The 24956-nt window shown below is 37.9% G+C and overlaps 2 protein-coding genes and 1 long non-coding RNA gene across 3 annotated transcripts; 2 read left to right on the forward strand and 1 right to left on the reverse strand.

Annotated features, from left to right (window-relative positions):
* Nucleotides 1-2667: 2667 nt before the first annotated feature.
* LOC114829703 (Fc receptor-like protein 5) lies at nucleotides 2668-16159 on the forward strand. The gene is made up of 6 exons (XM_029115511.2): nucleotides 2668-2686; nucleotides 5133-5318; nucleotides 5899-6096; nucleotides 14251-14535; nucleotides 14673-14918; nucleotides 16143-16159. Exons 1-6 carry the CDS (start codon nucleotides 2668-2670, stop codon nucleotides 16157-16159), a joined length of 951 nt encoding a protein of 316 aa, XP_028971344.2.
* Nucleotides 16160-16268: 109 nt separating this feature from the next.
* On the forward strand, nucleotides 16269-17051 carry LOC117593446. The gene is made up of 3 exons (XR_004574852.1): nucleotides 16269-16481; nucleotides 16555-16710; nucleotides 16931-17051. It is a non-coding gene; the product is annotated as an uncharacterized LOC117593446 (long non-coding RNA).
* Nucleotides 17052-23211: 6160 nt separating this feature from the next.
* On the reverse strand, nucleotides 23212-24250 carry LOC114829702 (E3 ubiquitin-protein ligase TRIM21-like). The gene is given in 3 exon segments (XM_034288892.1): nucleotides 23212-23430; nucleotides 23433-23834; nucleotides 23948-24250. Coding segments are annotated over 3 exon segments (924 nt in total).
* Nucleotides 24251-24956: the final 706 nt, after the last annotated feature.

The raw sequence follows: 24956 nt of genomic DNA on the forward strand, positions 1-24956 counted from the left end.
TATATCAGAATATATCAGAATATATCAGAATATATCAGAATATATCAGAATATATCAGAATATATCAGAATATATCAGAATATATCAGAATATATCAGAATATATCAGAATATATCAGAATATATCAGAATATATCAGAATATATCAGAATATATCAGAATATATCAGAATATATCAGAATATATCAGAATATATCAGAATATATCAGAATATATCAGAATATATCAGAATATATCAGAATATATCAGAATATATCAGAATATATCAGAATATATCAGAATATATCAGAATATATCAGAATATATCAGAATATATCAGAATATATCAGAATATATCAGAATATATCAGAATATATCAGAATATATCAGAATATATCAGAATATATCAGAATATATCAGAATATATCAGAATATATCAGAATATATCAGAATATATCAGAATATATCAGAATATATCAGAATATATCAGAATATATCAGAATATATCAGAATATATCAGAATATATCAGAATATATCAGAATATATCAGAATATATCAGAATATATCAGAATATATCAGAATATATCAGAATATATCAGAATATATCAGAATATATCAGAATATATCAGAATATATCAGAATATATCAGAATATATCAGAATATATCAGAATATATCAGAATATATCAGAATATATCAGAATATATCAGAATATATCAGAATATATCAGAATATATCAGAATATATCAGAATATATCAGAATATATCAGAATATATCAGAAAATATCAGAAAATATCAGAAAATATCAGAAAATATCAGAAAATATCAGAAAATATCAGAAAATATCAGAAAATATCAGTAAATATCAGTAAATATCAGTAAATATCAGTAAATATCAGTAAATATCAGTAAATATCAGTAAATATCAGTAAATATCAGTAAATATCAGTAAATATCATATACATCAGTATATATACACATTATATACAGTATACATCAGTATATATCAGTGTTTACAGTATATGTCAGGATATATCAGTATATACAGTATACATCAGTATATATCAGTATATACAGTATATATCAATATATATCAGTATATACAGTATCTCCTCTACTTAACTTGTAACAACTCGTCGCGGTGTAGTGTTGGAGGAACCAGGCGCAGGCAGTACTCTCGTTCGTGGGTTTTTATTAAAACAACAAACAAACCAAACACGAACGGAAAACGAAACTAACTACTGATGAAAATAGAGTGCGCGACAACGCGTCTTAACAATCAACATTCAACAGTAATTTAACAACACTCACCGGTATACTAACAGACAGCACCAATGACAAGCAACAGCAACAATGATCCACAATGTGGGGAGCAGAGGGGAAACATATATACACATACAAACGAGCTAGATTGGGACCTGGTGTGGAAGATGGGAAACATGTGACAGTCCGGGATGTGTTCGTGAGAATATGGGAACTTGTGAAAATATGGCACGGTGGCGCTGCTGCTCACCGCACCATGACATAACTTCCCCAACAGTTCTATAACTAGCATTGCTTCCTTAATGTTCGTTGTAATGACAGTGTTCAGTGCAATGTGTCACTTAATCTAATAATTAATAATCATTCCTCTGTAATCAACAATCAGGTGGGACATTTTGACATGGAAACCAAATGATGTTCCATGTTGGTGTTAATATGAGAGAGGAATGAGAATGCAGGTTCAACAAGACAGGTTGGGTTTCTTTAATGTGACCAATGACACAGACACACACCGATTCACACAAATAAACAACAGTAAACATTATATACATTAACCCAACCATAAACAACACAATAACAAAGACATCACCATGTACATAATATGTAACTGAAGTTATACTGCATGACAAAACCATATCTGTTTAATGATCAAGTCAACCACTAAAGCAGTGGCTGAATATTTAACAATTTCCTTTGTGGGCAAGGAAATAACTTTTTTTAACCAGTAGCCAACTTTGGAGCGGATGCATACTCAAATCTACATCTCAAATCATGGTTTATCCATTTTTTAACTATTAAATAATTAAAAGAGTTATATATTTCTATTTGTTAATACAAACCTGTTTCCAACAATGTTGGGACACAGAATGCAAAACAGAATGCAAATGTGCAAATAATTTGTGCAAATCATACATATTAGGAAACATATGTCCATTTTGAATTGGATGCCAGCAAAATGTTTCAAAAAAGCTGGGGCAGAGGCAGCAAAAGACGGGAAAAGTTGTGTAATGCAAAGAAAACAACCCGATACAACATCTCACAACTAATTAGGTCAGTTGGCAACAGGTAAATAATATGATTGGGTAAAAAAATTAATCCCAGGGAGGATGGGTTCACCACTCTGTGAAAGACTGCCCAGACAAACTGTTTTAGATTATAAATACATTTTCCAATAATAAATAGTTTGGGGATCTCATCATCTAAGGTACATAATATCATTAAAAGATTCAGAGAACCTGAAAAAACCTCTGTATGCAAGGGACAAGGCCAAAAACCAATATTCTGAAGTCTATAGTGGACATCACTGCATGGGCTCAGGAACACTTCCGAAAACCCTTGTCTGTGAACACAGTACATCGCTGCATCTACAATTGCAAGTGTATACTCCACCATGCTAAGAAGAAACCAGATATAAAAGATCCAGAAATGCTGGGCCTGAGCTCAGGTATTCTGCTGTACTGTCTTCAAGGGTGTACAATTCTGATTGTATTATTATTGTATGAATGCATGTGTTGTTACATTATTATTAAGATAATCTAGATAAATTAAGGAACAAGAGAACACCTGTGTTTAGATTCTCTCAGGAAGTCACATTGTCAACCTCAGGAATGTGTGACTGACCATTTGTCTTCCAGGGTAGAGTGATGTGTGTCACAGGATGAATGCAATGTTCTAGATAGACACGCCTACCTGTATATATGAGACCAGCCATGTAAATGATGAGATGATGTACGGAACATTCATGAAGACAACTAAGCTGCAATTCCAATAAATATCATTTCTCCACTATACGTAATTGAATGTATCTCCCTTGACTCTATAATTTCTCCACTATACGTAACTGAATGTATCTCGCTTGACTATAATTTTTCCACTATTCGTAATTGCTAAAATCCAACAAGGGTAAGTTGGTTCCATTATGTGGGGGCAGGACTCTGCTGTCTTAGTTTAAAGGAGATGAAATCCACTTCCCCCACTGTTGCCATTGTGAACAAATTTATTCAATTGTTATTATTAATATTATTTGACTCTTGATAGTGTTCTTGCTACTACTGAATAGTTAAATGAATACATTAAATGCAAGTCACTCTGGATAATTGTGTTTACTAAATTACTCAAATTAAAACTGTAAATCTCGATTTTCCAATCCTTCTATTTTCCACTAATGATGAAGCAACCAGTGTGAGGTCATGTAGCCAAATATTAGGTTGATTTCTCCAGATACTACTGACTGAACAAAGTGTAAGGAGAAGTTTATAAAGCAGGACATTAATTAATCTATAGTAAAATCGCTAGAAACTCTGTTAGGGAAGTGGTGTGATCAAATCAGCCTCACATCTTATCAGACACAGAGAAGTGTGTAAATAAAACTTTCCAGACAGTCTCAAGTCAGAATGGAGCACATCTGGTTCTCTTTGCTTCTCTGTGAGTATTGACTTAGTTTCTATATTTGTCAATTAGGATAAATATTACTACTCTGTTACTTCAGTAGAATAGTCTACTGGATTACTACTGTACTGTAATTACATCAATTGTTTTTGTTGCAGTTCTGACAACCTTCATCTACTATGGTCAATCTGAAGATGATGGTAGATATTCATTCATCAGAGCATACAGTACCTCTCTTTATGTTTCATCTTTGTCTCTTCCACTGCTTTTCTTTCACATGTTCTTGCTTTATACATTGAAATACAAGCAGATTATCAGCTGAGAACACACAGAATTTAGACAATTTAAAAGTATGGAGACACACTGTAGAGTACTATTGTGTGGTCTTTTCCTAATATAATGTTTTGGCTACTGTCAGAGTCTAAAAGTTGTAAAATGTAATAATTCCAATGATTACCCTAGTTTTTTTCAGCACAGTGGGAGGGTGGGTTGCTATAGTTCGATTTTTGTTGCTCAAAGACTGCAATCTGTAATAAAATTAACTACTGCATTTATTCAAATTGTGCTTTTCAGTCTTTTGAGTTTTCCGAATGCAGGCTACAACTTTTTGCAATTGCTGTTCATACATTTGCTTAATTTTAAAATAGTTCCTTTGTTTTTCTTCACATAGGCCTACATTTCTTGTTTAATTATTCATCGTCATTAGGCTACACTACTGATCTAAATTTAAATGGAAAAGTCACACTGACACACTGACATTTACTCAACAGTGACATCTGTTTGTCAGAAATAAAAATGTGATGTTTAATGTTCATGCTGATGTTTTCTCCTGTGCTGTTCTAAAACAATGTGTGCCACAATGGTTGATTGGATAGGCACATTGAAAAGGAAAATTCATGTCCCACATTTCTCTTGCCTTTCCAGTTTTCTTTTTATTCAACCATTCATCCGTTATAATGCTTTGGAAGATAAAGGAGTGTGGATTAAAAAAAATTCACAGGATGCAGTAAATTAAATTATATGAACACCAATTGTCACGGTCAAGGTAGAGTATGTTTATTAAAGTGACTTTAATAAACATACTCTTATAAAAGAAAAAACAACCGTGAACTGAACTGGCATCCTTTTGTTCTTTTTGGTTTCTATTGGGAACTTTTGGGGAGATAAGTTGGACACACTAATGCTCATTATTTTATATGATCACCACCCAACTGTATGTCTTTGGATGTAAAGGTTTGTATATTTAATGAATTCTGCCCCTATGTTGTCTACTGCAAGAAATGTCAATATACCAAATACAGCTCAGATTATGTGTAAATGCAATAGATATTTTGAAGAATTTCAGAATGTGTAATCTAGGATGCAATGTTAAGCCTGAATACTAAAAAACAACAAGTGTAACTAACTTGAAGCTATAGACATGAGTTGAACTATTGATAAATCAACACATAAAACATGTTCAACAGTTTTTTGAGGTAGTTGTCTGTGTCGTGTCTCTGTAGAAAATCCAGTCGCTGTACTGACCATCCAACCCAACTGGACCCAGATATTCATTGGAGAGACGGTCACTCTCAGATGTGTCCTACTGGGGGGAGGAGACACTGACTGGCAGTATGAGTGGTTTCACTATCAGAACATTAGTCAGACAGAACCTGAGTACAGAATCAGTCCTGCCAAAAGAAACAATCGTGGGTCATATAGATGTAGGTGTGTAAATGGAAGAAAGACCTCCAATTACAGTAATGTTGTACAACTGACTGTATCTGGTAAGTCCACAGTATTTAATCATGTTAACCTCTCTACACTTAACTAGAATACTGTTAGAAATCGGCCGTATCGTATAGTGGTTGTAATAATTAGCATACCCGTTTGTCAAGGGAGAGAGAAAGTATATTATTTATTGCAGCATTAGAAAGTCTTGTTCATGAGGTTACGGACCTGGTCTTCCTTACACAACCTCAATCTCATCTCACTCAATCTCTTCTCACTGTAATGTTGGTTACCAGCTAGCCTATACATTAAGGGCGTTTCCAACTAAGACCATGTTTTTAGAAGTTAACCCCATGCCATATGGCCATCGTAAACATTCCTGTCATTAGAGCGCTACATACTGAGAGATAATCTAAACAGAGATGTTTCTGTTGTTCTTATTATCTAGGCACATTCACTTCCAATGAAACGTACATTCATATTGTAATTGTTAATGCTCAGATTCTACAATACTTTCTAAGACCAACAGTTTACAACATGTTCTCTGTCTAATCCCAGTCAAACCCAAGCCTGTCCTGAGTGTCTCTCCTCAGTGGTTGAACCCTGGAGACTCAGTGACTCTGAAATGTAAAGTTAAAGAGACATCTACAGACTGGAAGTTCTTCTGGTACAGGAATGTTCCTTCAGATCAGTCCTACACTTTACAGCCCCTATCTGATGATGGGAATACTGAAGAATATTACACTCTTGCTGATCGTATTCACACAGGAGGATATGTGTGTAGAGCTGGAAGAGGAGACCCCTTCTATTACACAGACTACAGTGAACCTCAGTTTCTCTGGTCAGGAGGTCAGTAACTACATTACCATTACGTTCATGTTTGAGAAACAGGACATTTTCTGTAAATATCTGGAATTTTTCCTCCGGCATCAATCACCTGTGGGGTACCTAAAGGCTCAGTCCTAGGCCCTATCATATTCTCGTTATAAATGCTTCCCTTGGACTCAGTCTTTCAGAATAATAACATATCTTACCATTGCTATGCTGATGACACACAGATGTAACTTCCCCTGAAACCTGACAACAAGAAATCCCTGAAATCACTCTCTGATTTATCGTTAATAACCTAGGACTTCTATCCATCAATGTACTGAACTATGCAAAGAATCTCTGGGTTATTTTTTGTTCTGATCTCAAATTTGATTAACAAGTAAACACTGTTGTCAGAGGTATCTTTTTCCAGCTCTGGGTCATTGGCAAATTGGAACCCATTCTTACTTTCAAGGATTTGCAGACTGTTATTCATGCGTTAATTTCCTCCCATCAGGATTATTGCAACTGTTTCAATATAACCTCCTCATCCACCACTCTTCCTCCAGGACTCTTAGGTCTTCCCACCAATTGCTTTTGTGTATGGAAGACTAAATGTGCCATAATATGAAATAAATTATATATATATATATATATATATATATATATATATATATATATATATATAAATAAATAAACACACATTACATTTGCATTGTGGACACTTACGCATCATCCAAATGAAATACAATGGGGAAAAAAAGTATTTAGTCAGCCACCAATTGTGCAAGTTCTCCCACTTTAAAAGATGAGAGAGGCCTGTAATTTTCATCATAGTTACACTTCAACCATGAGAGACAAAATGAGAAGAAAAATGCAGAAAATCACATCGTAGGATTTTTTATGAATTTATTGGTAAATTATGGTGGAAAATAAGTATTTGGTCAATAACAAAAGTTCATCTCAATATTTTGTTAATCCAAATACCCTTTGTTGGCAGTGACAGCGGTCAAATGTTTTCTGTAAGTCTTCACAAGATTTTCACACACTGTTGCTGGTATTTTGGCCCATTCCTCCATGCAGATCTCCTCTAGAGCAGTGATGTTTTGGGGCTGTCGCTGGGCAACACAGACTTTCAACTCCCTCCAAAGATTTTCTATGGGATTGAGATCTGGTGACTGGCTAGGCCACTCCAGGACCTTGAAATTCTTCTTACGAAGCCACTCGTTCATTGCCCGGGCGGTGTGATTGGGATCATTGTCATGCTGAAAGACCCAGCAACGTTTCATCTTCAATGCCCTTGCTGATGGAAGGAGATTTTCACTCAAAATCTCACGATACATGGCCCCATTCATTCTTTCAGTTGTCCTGGTCCCTTTGCAGAAAAACAGCCCCAGAGCATGATGTTTCCACCCCCATGCTTCACAGTAGGTATGGTGTTCTTTGGATGCAACTCAGCATTCTTTCTCCTCCAAACACGATGAGTTGAGTTTTTACCAAAAAGTTCTATTTAGGTTTCATCTGACCATATGACTGAGGAATTCACCAATAAATGCATTAAAAATCCTACAATGTGATTTTCTGGATTTTCTTTTCTCATTTTGTCTCTCATAGTTGAAGTGTACCTATGATGAAAATTATAGGCCTCTCTCATCTTTTTAAGAGGGAGAACTTGTACAATTGGTGGCTGACTAAATACTTTTTTGCCCCACTTTAAACATTTCATTTGGATGGTGTGAAGTTGTACATCTTCCAAATGCAATGGGGCGGGATCTCACCTAATTGATAGAGCTGTCCACATTGGACGGTGTGTTATATGCTTGGAACACTGTGATTGGACACTTGAGAAGCAACCATTAGATGAGGCTCTCAATCATGTAGCACATGAACGAGTTTCAGTGCGCCCTTGTCGTTATAGACACAGAATTGGGTTGCTTTGAGAACTATTTACCCAGAGAACTTATGTTGATAGCATGTTTTCAGTTAGGCTACTTTCAATGTGGCAAATGCGTAATCAGGTGGAGGACTGGTAAAGTGGGTGTGTCTTGTTTGTGCCAGGATGCCAGGACCAATCAATAGCTCAATATTAAGGGTAAACCTTTAGAAGGTATGAAAAATACAGATTTCACCGTAGCTATGTTATTTAGTTGCCGATAGAATAAATAGGCGCAAGGTGTTAAACATAGGGACCAGGTCCAGGCAGGCTGGACAAAACAGATACAACTCAAGTAATGTTTTCCTCATCCCTGTTATAATCAGAATTAACAATCATAACAAAACCTTACTCCCAACACCCATTCAAAAACTGAATAGGCCTGAATGTATCAGGCAGACTACACATAGATATAAGCAATCTGACATGTCTAATCCAGAGTGGGCCTGATGAGATGGTGAAATTGCTTTTTCCTTTCTATTCTCCGTGAGTTGGGCTACTGGTAGGTTATGTTTGTTTCACCATTTATGCAGGGAACACAAGCATGCAGGGTTGCCAAAATTAGTGCGGTGTGCAACTGACAGATTATTAACATCTATTGCCTGGTTGCTACTGTTGGTCAGTGGTCAATGTTGTCCCAATATCTTTCTCTAATTGTGTAACCTCCTAGAAACTATACATTTGTAAGGACTTAATACTGAATTTTTTCTTTTTTCTAATACCAAAACTAGGCCAATTTAGAACATTTATTTGTTTAGAAAAAGAGCATGATGTGCTTTGTGATTAAGGAAAACTTCTTTGCACTTTTTACTGAGAATTTAATATCAATCAAATGTATTAGGGCAAAATATTGAGTAGGATGTAATTGAACAGTATTTAATATATTTTCATACAAGTTTATGGTGCCTATAAATTGTACCTAAAATGTCTACAAGACCCGTATCGGTTTACAGACATAATGGAATGGGAACACCTCAATAATACTGAATGTCTCACTCGTATATTTCATTTGGATTCCGCAGACAAGCAAACAATTATAAAAAAATTAAATTATAAATACATTATAAAAAATATAAATAAATATGTATACATTGAATTTGCATTGTGTACCCATATGCATCATCCAAATGCAAAAGACATTTCATTTGGATGGTGTGAAGTTGTTTGTCGTCCAAATGCAATGGGGCGGGACCTAATCCATTTGATAGAGCTGTCCTCATTGGATTGCAGTGGTTTTTGCTTGTGATTGGACACTTGAGTGCAAACTATCCCATGAGTGCTTTCAATCAAGTAGCACATGAACAAGTTCCATTCTTTCCTTTTCTGCAGTGTTGCCAACTTAGCGACTTTGTTGCTAGATTTAGCGATTTTTCAGACCTCCTTAGCGACTTTTTGTGGTGTTATTGGAGACTTGTTCTTACTCTTCTCAATGAGCAGCAGGTGCCGACGTGGGCCCCTCCCCCATCTGAAAGCACTCACAGGCGGCCCAGTCCTCGCACAGCAGTTCCTCCGAGCTGCAGTCAGAGCAGCAGATGTTAATTCCTCCGCGTCCAGGCTGAAAATGAATTGTGCATACGGGAAGCCCCCGCTGGTTTTTTCCGCCTATAATGTCAAATGTAAATGTTCTTTGTCTAAAATAAATCAAAATGTTTATTTTTTTTTCTAGCCTTTTGATTTTGACTTAAATAGCGCCCACGTTTTTGATTTGTTCTTTGTTTTTTTGCTCAGGTAATTATTTCTTGTACATGGACAACATTTGTAAATACGCATGTCAATTATTTTGCCCAACGAGAGATTTGTATGTTAAAAAAGAAAAAAAAATATCCATTCATGATGCTGATGGAAAATTATGCAAATTAGGCGATGACATCATTTAGTATCTTCTAGCGACTTTTAGGACAGCCAATAGCGACTTTCCTTACTGAGGAGTTGGCAACACTGCTTGTCTGTTATGGATACACATTTGGGTCGCTTTGAGAACTCATTAACCAGAGAATCTATTTAGTTTCATGTGGGATGTTTTCAGTTTCTTTCATTGCGGCAACCGCATGATCAAGTGGGGGATCGGAGAAGTGTTCGTGTCTTGGTTGTGCCCAGCTGAGCACCGTTCTATAGCTCAAAAGTAGGCGTAAGTCTTGACAAGTTAGAGTCGTTTGTAAACGTCCATAAAGTTGCGCAGGCTGGACAAAAAACACAAAACTCAAGTTGCGTTCTTCACTTCCCGTTATAATCGGATTTAACATTCATAATAACACATTACTCCAATAAATGAAATAGGCCTTAATGTAGCAGGCAGACAACAAGTACACATTGGCCTACACCAGACCTGGGCAAACACCGGCCCGCGGGCCACATCCGGCCCGTTTTACGTCCCTGTCCGGCCCGTGTGAGGCCAATCATAAATTATAGGGATGCACCGAAAAGTCGGCCACCGAAAATTTACACAATCTTTTCTTTCGGTTTTTGGTTTTCGGCCTTTGGAAATGTTATTTTGAAAAGTGTTACGTTTGTATTACTGACGTATGGACGTATATGCGTGCGTGAGCTGAGAGTGAAGGTGAACAGCGACAAGTGACACTAGCCAGGTTACCCTCAAGATGTCGGCTCAAGCTAAGAAAAGAAAAGTTGATAACGAATGCCGTGTTTTCAACAAGACATGGACTGCCAAGTATTTCTTTACAGAAAATAAAGTTAGAGCCGTTTGCTTAATATGTGGTACATAGGTCGCTGTGTTAAAGGATTATAATTTGAATCGCCACTACACAACCAAGCATGAGGATAAATACAGAAATGTGTCTGATGAAGAGCACGCGTGGGAGTCTGATGCGTTGCAAGCAAAACTGCAAACCCAACAAGGACTTTTTATGAAACTTCACACCCCCAGAGATGCAGCCATCAGGACAAGTTATGTAATTTCTCACAAAATCGCCAGAAAAAGTAAAGCGTTTTCTGACGGAGAGTTTATTAAGGAGTGCTTATTGGACTCTGTTGCGTTGTTGTGCCCGGAGAAAAGGGCGCATTTAAGAACGTGTCACTCTCCCGACGCACTGTAACGAGGCGGGTTGAGGACATCGCTGGAAACTTGGAGCTTCAGCTGAAGAACAGAGCGGCCGACTTTTGACTATTTTTCTCTGGCTTTGGATGAGAGCTGCGATGTACGTGACACCGCCCAGCTACTCATCTTCTTACGTGGGATAACTGCAGACTTTCAAATCTCGGAGGAGTTGGCAGCCATGCAGTCAATGAAAGGGACAACCACTGGTAATGACTTGTTCACAGAGGTAAATGCATGTTTGGACATGTTAGGACTGAAATGGGACAAGCTGGCAGGTGTGACAACAGACGGTTGTCCAAATCTGACTGGGAAAAATGTTGGACTTTTAAAGAGAATGCAGGATAAAGTGACAGAAATTAACCCTTTGCAGAAATTGAAATTTTTGCATTGTATTATACATCAGGAAGTGTTATGTAAGACAGTGTTAAAAATGAACCATGTTGTTGATGCTGTAACTAAAACAGTTAACTTCATCCAAGCGAAGTTCAGGTCAGTCTCACTGCTGGACTTTTACTCCTCCCTCAAAGAGAAGAACTTTCCACACCTGAGGAGGCATGCTCAGAGGATTCTAGTCCTCTTTGGATCTACCTATGTATGTGAACAGACATTCTCAGTGATGAAGTTCAACAAATCCAAACACAGATCCTCTATCACTGACCACCTCTCAGCTGTCCTTCGCATAGCCACCTCAGACATTCAGCCAGATTTCAATGCCCTTGTTCAAGCCCAGAACCGACTGGATTATTCTCACTGAAGAGGTAAAATGAGGTGGAAAACATTACAAGTTATTGTTTGTTGTATTGCTGTATTTCTATAAAACTTGTTAAGTTGTTTGTTGTTTTTCATTGTTTGTGGAGATTAATGAGTAAAAAAAAAATTGCACTGATTCAATAATTGCTTTTGTTTTCTTATTTAACCTATATTTAACCTATGCCCTCTGACACAATTCAGGTTTTTCATGTGGCCCCTTGTAAAAATGAATTGCCCAACCCTGGCCTACACAATCTGACCTGCTGTATCCAGACCAGCCGCTGACGAGATAGCCTACTGCAGAGGTCTCATACCGGTTCCACGGAGGGCCGAGTGTCTGTAGGTTTTCTCTCTCACCTTGTACTTAATTGACTAATTATGTCACTAATTGGTTAGTTTCTACCCCCACCTGGTTGTTCAGGTCTGAACTGGAAACCAATTTAAAGGAAAACCCAAAAACCTGCAGACACATGGCCCTCCGTGGAACCGGTTTGACAAGGCAAGATGCGTAACTGAACAGGCATCCTTGAACTTACAGTATAGGTTCATATGCACCCCTTCTCTAATTGTGTAGCCTCCTAGAAACTACACATTTGAATGGGAGTAATACTGCAAATGTTCTCTTTCAACTACCAAAAAATGCCTGGCATGTTTTATGGAGAAATGACTGACTATAAGTCATATTTCTGTGGCATAATATTGACTAAGATGAAATTGACTAGTAAGACATTCTTGTGACTTGGCACCCCACATCTACGTAGTAAGAATTAAGAGATAAATAAAAATAGAAATAATATACAATGTAAAAGAAGATGGGGAATAAAAAGATTATGGGTAGAAGTATTGAATATTATAAATTAAAAAGGAATATAAAGGAATATTCTAATGTACATTGAATGTACATGAAAAGACATCTTCTGGAATGTTCATGTGTGATCATTATGATCATAGATGAGTATTGTTGGTTGCAGTGTAGTGTTGAGTGTAGTGTTGAGTGAACTGCCTAGTGTTTTCAGTGTGCATGGACATAATGGAATGGGAACACCTCAATCTTACTGAAAGTCCCACACCTACATTGCATTTGAATTGCATAGACAAGCAAACAATAATTACATTATTAAATGGATAATTACATTATTAAATATATTAATAAATATATACACATTGCATTTGCATTGTGTACACTTGTGCGTCGTTGTAAACGTCCATAAAGTTGCGCAGGCTGGACAATTAGCACAAAACTCAAGTCGTGTTCTTCGCTTCACACCGCTACATTGCATTTGAATTGCGTAGACAAGCAAACAATAATTACATTATTAAATATATAAATGAATATATACACATTGCATTTGCATTGTGTACACTTGTGCGTAATCCAAATGCAATAGACTTTTCATTTGGATGGTGTGAAGTTGTGCATCGTCCAAATGCAATGGGGCAGGATGTAACCCATTTGATAGAGATGTCCTCATTGGACTGTGTGTTTTATGCTTGGAACACTATGATTGGACACTTGAGAGCAAACTAAAGTGGGGAGAACAAGTATTTGATACACTGGCGATTTTGCAGGTTTTACCACTTACAAAGCATGTAGAAGTCTATCATTTTTATCATAGGTACACTTCAACTGTGAGAGTCGGAATCTAAAAGAAAAATCCACAAAATCACATTGAATGATTTTTAAATAATACATTTGCATTTTATTGCATGACATAAGTATTTGATACATAAGAAAAGCAGAACTTAATATTTGGTACAAAAACCTTTGTTTGCAATGGCCCACTCCTCAATACAGACCTTCTCCAGATCCTTCAGGTTTCAAGACTGTCGCTGGGAAAAACGGAGCTCCCTCCAAAGATTTTCTAATGGGTTCAGGTCTGGAGACTGCCTAGGCCACTCCAGGACCTTGAGATGCTTCTTACGGAGCCACTCCTTAGTTGACCTGGCTGTGTGTTTCGAGTCGTTGTCATGCTGGAAGACCCAGCCATGACCCATCTTCAATGCTCTTACTGAGGGAAAGAGGTTGTTGGCCAAGATCTCGCGATACATGGCCCCATCCATCCTCCCCTCAATACGATGCAGTCTTCTTGTCCCCTTTGCAGAAAAGCAGCCCCAAAGAATGATGTTTCCACCTCCATGCTTCCATGCTAGGAAGTTGTGTTTGTCATGTCCTATGAAAATATGTTTAGTTAGTTATATGTTTTATGCATGGTTTTCCTGTTCCTGTCCTAGATACTGGGTTTGATTGTATAGCCTTTGGTTGACACTAGTTTTAAATATGCTTTATAAATACGTTAGACTTGAACAATTGACTAATTCAAACACTTTCCATTGTATGAATAACAATACGTTTAACTCTGTGTTTTAGATCTGCAGTCTACAGTCTCTCTGACAGTAAATCCTAACAGAACTCAGCATTTTACAAGGACATCTGTCTCACTAAGCTGTGAGGAGATAGGAAACTCTACTGGATGGAGACTGATGAGATACACAGACAGAGGAACAGAGTCAGAGTGTCTTTCATTCTGGGGAACAATAGAAGGGTCCACATGTAACATCAGCTGCCCACTGACTCGTGACAGTGGAGTGTACTGGTGTGAGTCTGGATCAGGAGAGAACAGTAATGCTGTCAACATCACAGTGACTGGTAATTTATTTGTTTTATTGACTGTTTGATAGCATGTTCAGTGCTGTAACTGGATGGTGACTTATGAAACCCAAGTGAGGATTTTAAAGACCCCAGTGTCCAGATTAACATTTTAATTATTTATATTATGTCCACAGATGGTCATGTGATCCTGGAGAGTCCCATCCATCCAGTGACTGAAGGAGACACAGTGACTCTAGTCTGTAAACACAGAACAACCATATCAAACATTATAAAAGCTGATTTCTACAAAGATGGAGTTCTTATCAGGAAGGTTACCACAGGAGCAATGACCTTCCCTGTAGTATTAAAGTCAGATGAAGGCTTTTATAAATGTAAATCTAATGAAGGAGAATCACCTGGAAGCTGGGTAACAGTGAGAGGTGAGAAAAGGTGTTTCTGTGTGTGTGTGTGTGTGTGTGTGTGTGTGTGTGTGTGTGTGTGTGTAGTGTCATGAGAAATGTCTGTTAAGGAACAGTGGAAGTGTACTTGACGAAGAGGCGCTTCTGGCCCCACCAAGTCCCCAACAGACCCTTGGTGATGTTAATCAGTGTCCTGGGTAACATTTACTTCTCTAAAGATCTGGAACACCAGGTGTTAAACTCTGAACAAACTGGAGTGTAACTAAATGCATGATATTGTGGACATTTTGGATTGATTAAATGGGACAGATCCTGTCCTTTGTGTTCATTGTGTATGCCAAGGTAAAGTAATGCTAATGACTATTTGGTGGAGTGTTTTAGATAATTTAGATACGTTTAGGATAAATTGCCATGTCTCCAAAAGTTTTTTGAGTTTGTCTAAGAGTTTAAGAGACCTCCCAACATGTTTTGTTGTAATCATTCAGGAGTCTATCTTTAACAGAAGCTCCTAGCATAACTTTGTGCTATAGTGTGTTAAATACTTATGGTATAATTGGTAGACTGTTAGGCTATTAGGGAGGACATTGAATCGTGTTTGTATGTAACTATATGTTGTACTGTAACTTTATTACCTGATTGGAATGAATTGTGTTTCTTTGGAATATAGATTACTACGACATTCCTCATCCATCTCTGTACTGAAGCTTGTAGGGTTACTGGTAATTACACACACCTAAATAAGTCCAAGCCATCAGACTTGGAGTCCCTGAGTCCTGGAAATCTCCAAGCAGTTTGGTTAAGCCCAGGAACACATGACTATTGTCTAGTCATCCCTGAGTCATGGGCAAAATTAACTTTCTGTTAGACCCAAGAACACACACAATTTTACTGAATGGTTCATGTTAAACGACCTACACCTTATGGGTGCTTATGATAACTGGTACAGGCACATACACATATGTAAATCAAAGTGACCAGACTGATCATCCCTGAGTTTACGGGTTGCTACACCTCTCCTTGTCTTCTGGACTTGACTGATGAGGAACATGGAGGATAATGTAGGCCGTGAAACATATGATCATTTAAATGTTTGGCTTGTGACAAAAGATTAGTTGCCAGTTCTAAGAATTTCCAGATTTTCATGGTCATTTATGATTGCATCTGTTTTATCAATATGGAGACAAACAATATGGAGACTGTGAATGTGAGGTGACGGACAGCTCTGTCATCTCCCGCTCTTCCCAGATTCCCGTTGTACATGAACTCATCCCGGACTCCTTCATTTGTCTCGTCTCCAATTGTCGTTCACACCAGGTCCCAATCAAGTCATCAGTATGTGTTTAAATGTTTCTCCTCTGCTCCCCTCACTTGTCTGTCATTGTTGCATGTCTACGTTTGTTTGATGTTAGTGGTTACTTCAGTTTTTGCTGCATAGCCAGCCCTTTAGTTTTGTTTAGTGTTGTCAGTGCTCTGTGTTATTTTCTATTTTTCTACCACTCTGCCTGGTTCCTTCCTCTCCTCCACTACGCCAATCCATTTATCACTAAGGGGACGTTCTCTTGCACCCATTTACCCCTCCACTATGTGTGTGTGTGCGCGTGTGTGCGCGCATGTGTGTGTCATGAAGGTTAAAATGTGTTTTGCTGTCCTCTCAAAGGTTCTCTGGTCTCCATCCCTCCAGGTTCTCTGGTCTCCATCCCTCCAGGTTCTCTGGACTCCTCTTCACTGTCCAGACTGCTGTGTGGTCTTCTGGTGGTGTCTCCCATTCTACTGGTGTCCATCATACTGATGGTGAAATGCTACAGGGCTCAAGGTGACCACTTTATCCAGATTAAAATATTTATTTTGTATGACTTCAAAAATAATGTTGATCCCAATGTTTAACCCATGTTTGTAGAGGCAGCTATTTCTAAGAATAGTATTTCTTAGAAGATTTCTTCTCACAAAGCAAACTGACAGCATTATTATTTCTGATTGATTACATTGTGAAGCTGTGTAATAACAATGTGACTCTATTTCTGTTATTTTCTTAGGTTTTTATACAACAACCGAAACCCCTCATGACCACTTGCAATGTGATTACGTCAATGACCAGACCGAATCAGCCTTGTGATCATTAAAACATTTCTTTATGATTTTCATGTTTCCATTTATTGCCAGCAGCACAGCAACCTGCATCCTATTCAAGCTAAGTATGATCAGTAAACAACAAGTAAGTTATATCTGTTCATTTGTGCCTTGCTTCTTGCTGATCAAACAGTGGGAATTTACCAGTTATTTTGGCTTGGTTTTGTAGCTATCTGAGATCTGTGGCTGAGATTCTTCTGTAAAATATTAAGATTACTCCTTTTAGCAAGTTTATTTATATAGCACAATTCATACATCGAAGCAATTCAATGTGCTTTACAAATAAAAATATATGAAAGCAATAACAAAAACAAATACTTGAATGAAAACATCAAGCAAATGAATACATCATAAGAAATTACAATAAGAAAACATATAAAGATTAAAAGTGGGAAGCTATAAGGCTATACAGTGTGGTTAAGTTTAAGTGCTCAGTCATAGGCACGTGAGAAGAGAAGTGTTTTTAACCTGGATTTAAATTGTTTTACGTTTGGGCCACGTCTAAGATTTCGTTTGGACTCTGGACTCTACTAGCTGACCTGTGTTCATGGATGTAAGAGCTCTGCTCGGTTTATATTCTGTAAACATATCAGAAATGTATTCGGGTCCTAAACCATTCAGAGATATATAAACTAAAAGCACCACTTTGAAATCTATTCTGTAACTGACTGGAAGCCAATGCAAAGATTTAAGAACCGGAGTGATGTGTTCTGTTCTCTTGGTCGTGGTTAACATTCTAGCAGCAGCATTCTGAATGAGCTGCAGCTGTTTTACAGTTAAGAGGCCATTACAGTAGTCAACCCTACTAAAGATAAAAGCATTCTGAATGAGCTGCAACTGTTGTACAGTCTTTTTCAGAAGTCCAGTTACGATGGATCACAAATTATTTCAGTCTCCGTTATTTACAAATCAGCCTGCATGGGATTATTTAATGAAATCTGTCTCCAACAATCTAATTTTAATGCCTACTCTTTCTAAAAAACGTTACTTTCAATGGAGTCCTTCATAGAATTTCCAGATTTTGTGGAAATATGGGAAAGCATGAATTAATGTGTTAATGAAAAACCTGTTAATGTTCACGTTTTTTCCAAGTAACCGAGAATATATAGAATTAGTAGTAATTAGTCCATTAGGTAGTTGTGCTGTGCTGAAAAGCCCCTTTAAGGTACATTGGTGTAAAGTGTCAGGTGAGACATAACAGTAGCAGCGTTAAACTCTGTGTCATGGGGACAATTTCACAATTGACCAAATGACCACATGGTCACCTAATCATCATGTCTTGAACCTTTAATGGTTTTTATGCTAAAACATACCCCTCTTTGAGTTCAATGTTTTAAATAGTGCTTTTATGAAACATTAGAAATGTATTTGTAGTTTTAATATGTTGTATCTTTCACGTTGTCTGCAAAGTTTAGAATAAATGTGTGGTTACCGTTGGTTAACAGACCAACAATAGCAGCTTGAACATTTAAAGTAAAATGCATATCTTGTATTACATATTTATACATTCTTCTTGATATGTGCAAAAAGCACTTATTTTATTTTGTGCCTTTGAAGTGTCTAATCTGGATCCATTTTAAATAAAAATATTAAATGTAATAATTTCAAAGGCTACAATATTTCAATAATCTGTGATTGGGCTGTCATTTTTATAGCAGAACATCAATGAAGTGGGTTGTATTATGTGTGTAGAAATGTATGAAAGGGGTGATGAACCAGATCATGGACCCACTTTAATAATATATCCTTTTGTGGAAATGTAATTTGATAAAACAGTATATTTACTTTACTCTTACTATTGATGAGAGTGGAAATTCCATGTTTATTTACATGCAGATGTCACTCGTTTAACTACAGCATTTTCTTACCGCGGTAATATCAGGTAGATTGTGTCAAACTGTGATTGCACTAATCCAATCACATGTGGGAGCTAGAACGTTGTAAATGCTAATTGTTTTTCTAAACGACAGTACACATGGTCACAATGTTCTCCTAAAATAACAGGTTATAACGAATTTAAAAGCGAAATGTTTCTAGTTGCAACTTACGAAATGTTTTAATAAAGAAATACACCAATAGCCCGCACAGAAATAAAGACTTTGTTTAAAACTTCTTTATTCAAACGTCCCGGCACCAGGACACCAAAAGTTTAAGCCGCAAAGTGTTGTAAATATGATTTTTGTTATAGGCATATTATATTTGTGTAGAAAGCTTAGGATCTCGTTAATCTAACTGCAGTACACCATTTAAAGTAGCTATTACGGCGACTAACTCCTATGCAAGTATTTGAGAATAGTCAACATCCACAAAAATGGCACCAGGGTTGCTAGTTTGGTGTCTGATGGTAAATTGTTTACTTACAATGAGCTGTGTTCTTCTGATTTCTTATCTTGATGGTCCCAGAGATTTAGCCAAGCATCGTTCTGTTTTTATAATCCAAAGCGATTCATGTTCTCCACAGCGTTGTACAACAAAATCCAACTCGGAGCAAAACTGTTCATGATATTCAAACCTTACTAAGTTTTAACACCACGACAATTGGTATTCCTGAAAAGAACATAGTCTCTAGCATTTAACCAGACATAGTTTTTCCTTCTGCGTTGCCTATATGCTTCGCACCACGTAAGCAAAGCCATGCAGTCTGGCACCAGTTACGCGCGAGCGCATGTCTTTGGTAGCATGTAACTCCCTCAAATGACAACCATTGGATTTGAAACTCGCTAGGTTGAGAGCACACAAGCAAATTTACAGCAATTTTTGAACGATCACCATCAGACACACACACAGGACACACCAACAGTGCGCACCACCCCCACAAATCTTCAACCCAACTTTACTATTGCGCAAGACGCATAGCTATCGCTGCTCACAAAACTATACTCAGCATTTAAAGTTTAAATGGCTACTCCTAAGTGGAAAAGCAACATAGGAGACCAATTTGGACCTAATTTTGGAAGAAATCATGGACTGTGAGTCAAGCAACATGGTGAGTACAATAAGATAGATTACCCAAGACATACAGTGTATTACCATTAGCATATTAGGCTATGTTAGGCTATGTTATGTTAGGCTATGTCATATCGTATCTTTTACTGCCAATTGGGTCACTTCATTATAGTAGATTTCAGTTCCTAATGTCCTTATATGTAACCAATTGTCTGTGATTTGGCTATGCCATTTTGTGGCTGTTTCTTATGGCCTATTCAACCCCATATGTCTCCCTGAATACCCAACAGTGATTCAGGATGTCCCTCTGGCTCTTGACCCACACTGTGACGCCATCATCTGATTGGCCGTTTCAGAGATTTCCCAGAAGTCAATAAGTCTCCCCCTTCTTTCTCCTATTCCCTTCTACTCTTTTCCTTTCTACTCCTGCCAACTGTTTGCTTACTATCTATGTGTGTAAGGAGGCATAGATACCACATATGATCTAACATCATATGTGGTGGTCTAACATATGATGCAAACACCACATGTAATGGTAGAACACCACATAATATGCAAACACCACATATGATGTTAGATCACCACATCTGATGCAAACACCAATTATGATGTTAGATCACCACATATTATGCAAACACCACACATGTTAGCTCATTGGACCTGCCTCCTTGTTGGTGCCTCCTGTTAGTACCTTTATGAAGGAAAGCAAATTTTCCATCATGTGTAACATTCCTGGGAGTGTGTAACCCTTATATTAATCACTTTTGCACTGTTTTATGTTCTGTGAATGTATGAACTTGAAAATTCATAATGTGTCCTAATTTGCTTTACAAATGAGTAAGTAGATCACTGAATTTTATATCAAATGGCCATGAAACTTTACCCAGATCCTGCTGACATCTAGTAGATCAAGTGGAAAGTTCCTCCAGGTTCCAAATCCATGTTTGGTTTTCCCCACTGTAACTCAAACATCATGAGGAATTTTGTTTTTTACAAAAAACGTGTGTCTTTGGTTTGTTTTATCTTCTGCCAAATCTATTGTTATACTTTCCTGCATTAATTTATAATTCCTGCAAACTATAGAGTGTCTCCTTTCAAATGGTACCATAAATTTTTTTATACTATATTCAGGTCATGAGCTACAAACATTAAGATTTGGGTACATCATAATAGGCGGAAATTGACTTTTTTTGCACTTCAACTAACAGGTTAAACATTTGAATTATCTTAAGAAATAATAAAATACAAAGCAGAACTATTTGTTACGATCATAGTTTTGAAGCACAGCATGGTAGAAAAGCACATCTTATGACAGTTAGCGAATAGGCAGTCAGAGTTGACTCTATTGTATTTAATAGACAAATGCGTCCGTTGCTTATTGCCATTTTAAGATAAAGGTTTACAATTCAAATGTCCTGCTGTATGCCTCAAATCAATCAATCAAACTATACAATACATTTTTCCGTTCATGCCTCTCACTCGTCCCAATTTATTAAACGTGAGTTAAAGTGAATTCTCTTAAAATTCCGTGATGGCTCTATAACTAACGAAAGTATTAGCCACAACCCAATAAAGCACAGGTGTCAAACCGGTTCCACGGAGGGCCGAGTGTCTGCAGGTTTTCACTCTCACCTTGTACCTGATTGATTAATTAGTTCACTAATTGGTTAATTTCTACCCCCACCTGGTTGTTCAGGTCTGACCTGGGAACCAATTTAAAGGAAAACCCAAAGACCTGCAGACACTCGGCCCTCCGTGGAACCGGTTTGACACCCCTGCAATAAAGTAACAACATGCGCGGGTTGGGGAAAGATACTAGCTGTGCTGAACAGCAAATTTACCAGTAAAAAATATCAAGAGGCGGTGTTGAGCCCACTGCCAAAGAATAGTGTGGAGTAGGGCTGCTGTTAAATGGGTGTCTTGACTCTCTGTGGTCATTAAAGACCCATGACAGTAGCAGTGTTAAACTCTGTGTCATGACCCTCATACCAACATGGCCCCCTAATCATCATGTTCTTAGGTTTTATTTATTAACTTACCCCTCTTTATGCTCAGTGTTATAAATATTAGGAACTGATGTGTTGTTTTAACAGGTTGTGTTTTACATAATGGCATTATTTTAATATAGGTTCAAAGCAATGTAGATGTATATTGAGTCTAAACATTGTAAATAATATTTAAAAAATACAATTAACACAAGGTATGATTATATTTGTTTAACACAGTTAAATTCTATACTTTGTATTAAACTCAAATAATGTGTGTTCGTATGTGAAAATTAAATGTTTTAAAAGCATTTTAAGATGTTTTTATTTTGTGCCTTTTCAGTGTGTAACCCAGATCCATATGAAATACAAAATATAACCCTTTTAAAACTAAAGTGAAATGTTTCGTGAATATAAAATGCCCACCAGTAAGTGTCCATTGTCATGATTGATGAAGCCAGTCTACTTACAAATACTATCAGATAACTTTGCTGTATTTACACAGAGGGCTCCTGTCTCAGTGAGAGGGGGGAGATGGGCTGAGTTGAACCCTTTGGCGCGTACGATCACACCGGTGTGATCAATCTAGAGTGGTCCCTGAAGCGTACGATCACACTGGTGTGATTAGAACGTCATGTTTAGAACACACCATTAGCATACCTAGCTACAAGTAACGTAACAATGGCTGGTAAAACCGCGCTATTATTTACTTACATTTAGCGCAAACAGTGTTTATAACTTTATTTCCTGATTGTAATTGTTTCAAGACCATACTATGATATTAACCAGGTAGAAAGCATTCAAATCAGGACAAGAAGTGTTACTTACGTACCAACAGACAGCCAACACTAATACCCAAAAACAAATTATATTAGCGACTACTACCGATCAAAACCATTGCAAAAACTTTCTAGAAGTTACGTTACCCGTTGTATGCATTTCATATAGTTTATTCATTTTCACTGTACTGAATTACTGGTCACGATTTGTTAGCTAGCGGGGCAGCTGACGTTTGCTAGCGGTTAGCTGACGTTTTCTAGCTAGCTACAGTTATAAATCAACCAACTTTTTGCAGCTCTTAGAATTCGAGTCAACGAGAGAAGCTTGCAATGCAATGCATGTAGTGTTCCTTACCTAGCAAGGTGACTGTTCAAATGCTGGCATGAGTTCAAATGCTGGAGAGTACTGAAGTCACGTGCAAAAAAACTCACGCTGGGGGGTCAGTAAGGATTATTTGAAACTCATGCGTGAAAAGGTTAAACCTGGTACTCTCCATCCCACAACACCAGAGCCCAAGATCCATTCCCAGGACCCAGTAGATTAACCCCCTTCCTGTTGATGGACTCTCTGGCCACTCCCACAGCCCAGCCAGTCCTTCCCTTCACCTGCACTTCATAGTCAAATTTACCTGAGGAGAACCCCTCATCTCCTAAAACGTGGCGAAAAGTGTCAAATCTTTCAGGTTTTTCAGGTTTTGCTGGTCTTGTTTTGTCTTCCCAACTGGTATTTTGGTCCGGTCCTCAGACAGTATTAGTTGGTTGTTTGCTGTATCAGGGTCCAGAGATACATCCACTGTGTACCGTTGGATCCTCTTCAGCTTGACTTCAGGAAACCTCTCCATCTCTTTATTTGCAGTCTCTTCCAGCTGAAGCATGGCTCTTCTCAGAGTCACCACACACACACTGTTGTGAACACTGATCTCAGACCAGTCCCTGGTAGGTGGCCAGGAACAGAGAGACGGGCAGCTCTGCAGTAGACTGAAGTGGTCCTCAACATTTCAAAGCTTCTCCAGCTCAGTGTCTGTCCTATTCATCTCTGTGACTTCCCTCTGCAGTTCTTCGATGAAGACCTCAGCCTGCATTTGTTCTGCTTCAAGTCTCTTCTTAATCTCCACGATCAGCTCAGCCTGGCTCTTCGTAATTACCTGCACCATAGCAGCCAAGACCTGCTGTGTGAGATCTCTCTCTCTGAGTCTCTCTTGCTTAGGTTCACTGCCTGTTGGATGTCCTTTAAGTTCTGCTGCCTCTCCTGGATCATCCTCTGAACTTCAAGCTTAGTCTTCACCATCTGAGCCTTCGTCACTTCACACTCTTCTGACATTGGTACAGTTATGTGAGTAACTGTCCCACACGTCTGTTCTTCCCTACAGAACATCTCCAGGGGTCTGTCATGCTTCATGCAGACCTTCTGCTTCAGGTCCTCCAGAGGGTTGATCAGCTGGTGTTTTTTGAACAGCGCCACCCTGTGGTGGGGCTCCAGGAGAGTCTCACAGTAAGAGGCCAGACACATAGACATAATAAAGAGTAGACGCCGCTTTGGCTGCTGGGGCGCGAGAAATACGGCCGCCATCTTTGACCGGTCATACTCCTATTTGCGTAGCAGCAGAAGCAACGATGCCAGAGCACTGTGGAGCATACTCCTGCTCATATCGGCGGACCATCGAAAGCAGGGCTCGGGGGATTACTTTTCACAAGTAAGATTTAACATTACCATATTATTGGTTGTATTTTGTGACTAGAATATTACCAGAGAAAATCATATCCAGCTAGCTAGGCTATGTTTACTGCACCAGCCGGTGTTCACCCAGCGAACTGAGACTTGATAAGTCATATTCTATAACACTGACTTAGATTACAACTGACTCAAGAATGCTATTGTAGAAATAAAGCAAATATTACAGGTATAACATTGGCCAGCTAATTATATATTTATATAAATAAGACAGTATTATCATTGTTGGGCAGTACTAGCTTAGCTAGTAACTTAGTATTTTGGTGGTAGCTTCACCATTTCCAGAATCAAGTAACTTTTCAGTAGTAGTAACTCCTTTATTTACCAAGTAGCTTGGCCACACAAGCTATTTTTCTTGTCATGTGAAATTAGCACAACTTAAAATAGCTTCCTATGTAATGAACTAGCCTACTGCTGTGTTTGTGTTACTTAGCTTGCTACATTTGACTGGGTGGTAGCTTTTGTGTAGTGAAGCTTTATTCATGACAGA

The sequence above is a fragment of the Esox lucius genome, chromosome 20 (assembly GCF_011004845.1).
Source record: "Esox lucius isolate fEsoLuc1 chromosome 20, fEsoLuc1.pri, whole genome shotgun sequence".
Classification (NCBI taxonomy): Eukaryota; Metazoa; Chordata; class Actinopteri; order Esociformes; family Esocidae; genus Esox; species Esox lucius.

Excerpts from the sequence above, each read along its gene's own strand:
- LOC114829703 (XM_029115511.2), top strand. Across the intron at positions 6,097-14,250 it reads ATATTACACTCTTGCTGATC|TTTTAGATCTGCAGTCTACA; the intron begins GTATTCACACAG and ends TTTAACTCTGTG. Across the intron at positions 14,536-14,672 it reads TGTCAACATCACAGTGACTG|ATGGTCATGTGATCCTGGAG; the intron begins GTAATTTATTTG and ends TTATGTCCACAG.